At 35.0% G+C, this 7,126-nt stretch overlaps 1 protein-coding gene across 1 annotated transcript; it reads left to right on the top strand.

The window, feature by feature from the left end:
- Nucleotides 1-837: 837 nt before the first annotated feature.
- On the top strand, nt 838-6,793 carry LOC129750497 (endocuticle structural glycoprotein SgAbd-5-like). The gene is made up of 3 exons (XM_055745460.1): nt 838-964; nt 1,039-1,208; nt 6,506-6,793. Exons 1-3 carry the CDS (start codon nt 914-916, stop codon nt 6,720-6,722), a joined length of 438 nt encoding a protein of 145 aa, XP_055601435.1. The 5' UTR covers nt 838-913; the 3' UTR covers nt 6,723-6,793.
- Nucleotides 6,794-7,126: the final 333 nt, after the last annotated feature.

Genomic DNA, 7,126 nt, shown 5'->3' with positions numbered 1-7,126 from the left:
AAGGGCTTTCAAAAATTAAAAACCAAAAATGTTAATTATATACTTCCTACTTACAATACTTACAATACCCCACTCTCCTCTATAGAATGGTCATAAAAATTAGGTTTCGAAGAGTTTCTAAAATGTCCCGCTTTTTTCTGAAAGTATCTGGTAAGCCTAGCTTAGCATGCAACTGCTAATTTCCGAAGGCTGGCAGAAGTTATTGGGCTCAACAGTCAACGATATTATTAAATATTCTCAATCTGCATTCGTTGATTCTTTTTATTACATGATCATCGCTGCGATATAGATTCCTTTTTATTCAAATCAGCTCTTTTAAGCATAGTTGTAGCATTCTGGACATCTTAAAATGTCGGTTCGAAGTTGAAGTTTCAAGATTTAATAAAACAGCCGAAGAGAATGATATTCATCTCTTTTATAGCCCTGATTACATTTGGCTTGAAACATCTGGAAAAATAGAAATTTTTCATCTTTTCCCCATTTATCTAAAGCGCCTAGTGCTTTCAAGGTATTTTTTTTTAATAAGAACATGCATGTTTTCGTCTTCTCTAGGCATTCCTAGACTTTTGATTTCTTAAGATGCAATCTTAAAATGCGATCATAGTTCATCCACCTTACATATTACAACGGTTTACATTCGGAAATCGTTCTGCGGAAATAGCCGTTTTGCACAAATTAAGGAACATGATCATTCAACTAGAAGCCATCTACCTGAATGTATTAGAACAAAAGAAAACAATGATATGTTGAGTCCATGCAAGAGTGGCTGGAAGCATCGGTCAATCAAAACTGGTCGGTCTAGTCGCGTCTTCAGATGAAACTCATCTTCACTTGGTTCATCGATTCATTAGTGGTAGCAAACAGTCTGGGGCTGATCGCATAGCCGAAAGGTTGGATTGGTGCCTTAGAGAGCATGGGGCAGGTGAATTTAAGCAACATTATGTTCGCCAAGTGGTTTGGTAATGTAAGTAGCCGTCATTTAAATTCTCGAAACGGCTAGTAATGGCTTCTAATATAATTTGTGTTTTTTTTTTCTAGTTACTGCTTCTCATTATGTTGCTGATTCTAGGATCAGTGACCTGCAAACCGGTTTCGAATGATGGACCTCCGATTACTACTAGCAGTGGACAGAACAGCAACAAAGACAGCTCGCAGATTACTATCGTGCGCTATGAGAATACCCGGACGGAAAAGGGATATAAATTCGTGTAAGTTGTTAAAGAACCATTCTTAAAAACTTATTATAAGATAATTTTAATCTAAGCTGAAGAAAATTTAGAGTATAAGTTTAAGTATGACTTAACTTAATTTGCTGATCTTCACAAACTATGTCAGAATCAATTTCAAAATTTTGTGTTTAGAAAATACCAAATATTTTTAATTTAGTTTTGGTTAGTCGAGTTATTAATTTTGCTGAGACATAAATTTACAATTTTGAACTGTATAAAAACAGAGATTTATAAAACTTATAATCGCCGTGACTAATGTTACTTGACCAATTAAGCATTATCGGTGAAAAAAATAAAAGATCGTAACTAAGACAAGGAAGAATACGAATGAGGCCCTCAGAACCAAAGAGGTATAAGTTCATTGAAGCTGATTTTAAGAAAACACGTTTCAAAGTTTTCATTTAGACCGTTTTCCATATATTTTTGGGACAGTTGCAGTTTTCAATCGATAAAATAAAGTATGTGATTCAAATTCTAAAAATCCAAACTTTGCAGCAGTTGAAGATTGAAATATGAATAATAGTTTAGCCCTATCGACTCGAAATTTATTATTACTATTGTTTTGCTTTTATACCTCTTTGGCTCCAATCTCTTCAAATAGGCGTTTAGAAAGTTAAACAAAAATGAGCGGGTATAATTTCATGCAATAGTTTTTTCGCCACATAGGGGAGACAAAAGCATAATGACCACCTCCGGAGGACGCTTGTTAAATCATAGAAACCAGCTATAATATGTGAGCCATATCATTGTTTCGTGTTCATACACTAAAAAAGTATGTTTCCTAACGGGCTGAAACTAGAAAAATAAAGATAGAATCATTTTGAAATGCATTTTGCATATTAAAAAAGTTAACCGAAAGTTTAAAATCAGTCACAGTAAAGTCTGCTTCATTTAATATTGGAACACAAACAATTGCGTGTAGTTCAGTCATTTATTAACGAATTCATTATTTGTTTTTCATACAAATGTAGCATTTTCTTTACTCTTTCATAAAAAAAAATTAAAAAAATTATTCATTGCTGTTTCGAAGAAATTCTCCTACTTTTCCCGTAATACGGCACATTAGGCGGCGCACACCCTTTTCGTCCACCGTTTTGGCGATTTGATTCCACCAGTTCTTCATTTGAGTCATGTTCCTAACAAGTTTTCCCTTTGCCTTAAGCCTCCGCTTCGTGATTGCCCAGTATTTCTCTATCGGCCGGAACTGGGGGCAGTTTGGGGGGTTGAGGTCCTTCGGTATTACGCTGACCCTGTTCGTTGCGTACCATTCCATAACCGTTTTGCTGTAATGGCAGCTTGCGAGGTCCGGCCAAAACATTACTGGACGGTCGTGGGCACGAATAAACGGCAGAATCTGTTTCTGTAGGCACTCTTTTTTGTAGACTTCTGATGTCATTGTCTTGTCAGTGAGAAAGACTTTGGTTTTCTGTCCACAACTGCATATCCCCTGCCAAATCATGTACTTGCGGGCGAATTTATCCGCAAACACGAACTTAAATTTTGCAGGTACATCCCCCCGAGCCGTCGCCAAATAAAATTTTTGACCTGGGATTTGCCCAAAGTCCGCCTTTACGTAGGTCTCATCGTCCATCAGAATACATCCGTCGAACTTGGTCAGCACTTGGTCGTACAGCTTTCGAGCACGGATTCTGACCACATTGTTCTGCTTCAGCGTCCGATTTGGCTGTTTGCTGGCTCGGTATGACCTTATTCCTCCCCGGAGACAAATTCGTCGCACCGTACTGTGAGCGGCCTGGAACTTATTGGCCAAATCGCGGTCTGAAAGATTGGGATTCCTCTTGACGGCCTTGATGACTTTCCCACGCAGTTTCCGGTCGACAGTTCCACTCCGACGCTTCGAATGCGGCTTCCGAGCCGTCGTCAATGTTTCCTTGTACTGCTTTATAACACGCCATACGGTATTTCTGGGCATTTTAAGCTGTTTAGCTAGCTTCGATGCCGACAACAATGGATTTTCAAGAAAACTGTGCACAATTTGATCTCTCCGTTCGGCTTCCATGGCGGTTGTTTACAAAATGCTATCGTTTGGTGTTATGACATAAATACATGGTGAAAGGTAATGAATTTCCCGACACGTGGGTGAAAAAAGTTTCCAAATCCGTCCACTAGGAGCGCCACAATGAGCAAAAGAATTTGTTCCAATATTAAATGAAGCAGACTTTAGGGGCATAATGAGACCCCCTTGGTGCAGTTTAAGCTCTTTTAATCGGGGCACGATAATAGTTTTCTTGCGTAGAATATAGCTGCGAATTCAACTCGATGAAGTCAACTGAATTATAGAGCTACAGCTTGGCTTGTTTCATCTGTCAATTTGGTCTATAGGTAAGGTGTCGGAAAGTTAATCAGAGGACTCAAGTTGGATTCCTGGTCGAGGCGAATTTATTTTCATTTATCATTTATGATCATGCATTTTGAATTAAACGATTAGTCGTAAATTCATCAAACAAAGGAATAACAAAATAATATATACAAACAATTCACTCACACTCATACATTATGTTCCTGGTGCCTTGTTTGGCTGATGGTGCTACTAGCCGTTATGTGTAACAATCAAAATAATCGATCATGAACGGCAAATGAAAAAAAAATCGCCTCGACCAGGAATCAAACTCGAGTCTTCTAATTACCTCTCCGACACCTTACCAATAGGCTAAACGGTCAGATGTAAACTAGTCAAGCTGTAGTTTTATAATTCAGTTGACTTTTTCGAGATGAATTCGCAGCTAGATTCTACGGCAGAAAATGCTCGTCGTGCCCCAATCAATTGTATTCTGTTCGTCCCGAATCAACTAGTTAAAGTAAAAACGCTTTTTATTATAGACACATTCCACGCGCTTGTGCCGCTCAAAAGTCATTTTTATCCGTTAGCCTATCAAAAAATTTCAAACTTGTCTATAATTATGACAATTCAAATCACACAGAACCAAGGAAAAAAAGAGAAAAAATATTTTCAAACATGTTTTATATGATTATGAAAATCAGTTTTTATTTGTTGGAAAAAGTCCAAAATAATTTATTAAAATATATAGATAATTTGTTTTGGGAAAAATTTCTAAACGTTTTGAAGCCAGCTCGTGGACATCGTCTCAGGAAGCAACTGACTTGCCAACTGAGCTATATCACAAGCCGAGTTTCAACGTATGATCCCTCAATATGTTGCTTTTCAAGAAGTGCCAATCAAAATAAGGAAAAGTTAGGTGAAGATACTGAAAATATATAATTGTAAAAGTCGGAACAATGAAATATCGTTTTTAGAAGTGCTCATAAAATGTGAATGGTTCAGAATAACTTGATATTTCGAGAGGTGAATTTAGTCAACTACCCTGTTCTGTTTTAAGTGAATGCATTCACGTCACAACTTTAAATAAGCATAATTTCGTTCATGATTGTTCGATCGAGAAGTAACGCACATCAAATTGTGGGTAATTAATTTTTCTAGAACTTATTTCCAGAAACAAATATTCGGTTTCCACAGAGAGAACAGCAATTCAAACTTTTATTGACTGAAGTCAAAAATAGTAAATTCTAGCACGAATTTACGTCACAAAAGTAATCGATCACAACAAAAACAACTTAAATTTGTAATGACCAATTTATATTCATTTTAAAGAAAATTCAATTAATGACCTTTTGCTAGAATTTTTTTCGTTTTCAAGTCAATTGGATGACTTTTATAATGATAACTGTTCAGAAAAGTCCGGAAAAACGGTTTCACGTCACGGTGGAATGTGTCTATATTGAAAAATTTAAAAAAGATGAATGGTGGTGAAAATGGATGAACAATATGTACATCGTTGCAGTGCGTATATTATAGATCAAGATGATTTAACGATCCTGAGAGCCTTTTTTCCGGTGCTCGAAAATTTTAATATTTTCGTCCCTTGAGAACTTAGTTGGTTTTTTTCTAAATATTTTTGTATCGAGGATTCTTTTGGCAAAAAAATGTATACTATAGGAACTAAAAAACAGTTCTCCTTGCAAATTTATTTAAGATAATACGTATTTTCTTAGAAACGAGGGGTGCCCAGCTAATCCCCGAGTACTCATTATGTCCTCATCTCCCCTATCAACAACTTGTTCATCATGAATCACTATATAGTTATCAATTCATCAGATTATTATCTCAAATTATTTTTGTTTCAAATGTTTGGTTATGATACTGAGTGCAATGTGTTCATATACGAACTTGAAAATATTTGAATTTGTTACATATCAGACAATTGTAACTGCAACATTACCAATTTGATCATTTTAAATTTGGCGTGTTTGTATCAATACTTCGAAACTTTGCTTTAATCAAACACAAAGATATTTTTTTTTATCAAAACATTATAAAGAAAAGAACTTTTATCTCATACTTAAAATTCGTATAAAAAAAACATTTATAAAAGAAAAAGATTTTCCGAATTCCGGATTTTTCTCTTTATTTGGTAGATTTAGAACACAGAACCATACTTGAGGAAATGAACTGAATTTCGAATAAGCATATCCTGTATTTGCTATGATCTCTGACTCATTAATCAGAACTCAAAATGGAATAAAGGTTAGATTTTGGGTTTTACATTTATTGAAATTACAGGCAAAGAAATGTTATATAATCTGACACAAAATGATTGTTTCAATTCTATCGTTCAAAATAGTCATCTATTAGCAAAAAACTTAAGTATAAAACTGGACATTTTTTGCAATAAATTAAAAAAAACACAGGATTTAGAATAATTTTAAATTTTTCCCCTATAGCTCAGATTATTAAATTGAAGCAACGATATAAATTGACAAATGATTAAAACATACGCGTTCAAGGCTATCTAGAACATTTAATAAAAATTGCTTGTACCGAATAAAGGATTTTTTTAATACTTGATAAACATATAAGTTCCAAAAATGATTTCAAAATTTTGGTATCTATATTCCATAAATAAGTTTTTTTTTCGTATCAGCTTGATTAGAAATAAAACGTCATTTTAAATTTTATTTTAAAAAGCTTTTGGCAACTAAGATTTTCTCTTAAAATTGTCGCATTGACTATACATGTACCCAAAAACTAATTTTAGTTTCAATTTTGTTTTAATAGTCAGCTTAATAATTTAAATACTTTAAGAAAAGGATTAAACTCTGCCTAAAACATTCTAAATTCAAATAAAAATGAATGATAATGGTGGTTCTACTATCGTCCCGTACGTAAATTTGAGCTAGCTGAGTAAATCCATATCTTATTAAAAAAATGAATAAATGAATGAGACTTTTATTTTTAGGTATGAAACTAGTGACGGGCAAGTTCGAGAAGAGGAAGGAACTCTCGTTAAAGGTGCTGACGGAAAGGAGTATATGACGGTGGAAGGACACTACAGCTATATTGGAACGGATGGAGAGCAGTACGAGCAACACTATGTGGCCGATCAGGACGGATATAGACCGACAGAACCCCCGATTGGAATATCCAATAATGTACTGTTGTCATTAGTGGGGTAGTGAGAATTTACAGACTGATACGAACTTTGTGATATAAACTTTGAGAATGGAATAAATGGTGTTTTTTAATTTTGCCAATACAGATGCAGGGAAGTAGATTTGAGGTGAAAATGCGACGTATAACTTTGTTTACATATTAAATTTTAGCCTTGATTTACAGCAACAAAAAAAATGCTGGAATAGTCCAGCAAACCAGCTAACATTTCTTGCGGATTCTTCCAGCACTTGATCTTTATTGCTGAAAAACAAGCGATCGATCTGTTAAACTTGAATTTGTTTTTGTTTTTACTCATTATTTTTCGTTGCATAAGCTTGAGCTTGCTATCAACTACGGTCCACCTGCAGCCCCTCCTGGCCAATGGCATAATGGTTGCACTCCATGATTGGTTCGAGATAATCAATGT

The sequence above is a fragment of the Uranotaenia lowii genome, chromosome 3 (assembly GCF_029784155.1).
Source record: "Uranotaenia lowii strain MFRU-FL chromosome 3, ASM2978415v1, whole genome shotgun sequence".
NCBI lineage: Eukaryota > Metazoa > Arthropoda > Insecta > Diptera > Culicidae > Uranotaenia > Uranotaenia lowii.
This window is presented reverse-complemented; position numbering and strand designations above follow the sequence as displayed.

Coding starts and splice junctions, on each gene's coding strand:
- LOC129750497 (XM_055745460.1), top strand. CDS start 914: ATGGGGCAGGTGAATTTAAGCAACATTATGTTCGCCAAGTGGTTTGGT. Junction 965..1,038: donor TCGCCAAGTGGTTTGGTAAT/GTAAGTAGCCGT, acceptor TTTTTTTTCTAG/TTACTGCTTCTCATTATGTT. Junction 1,209..6,505: donor GAAAAGGGATATAAATTCGT/GTAAGTTGTTAA, acceptor TTTTATTTTTAG/GTATGAAACTAGTGACGGGC.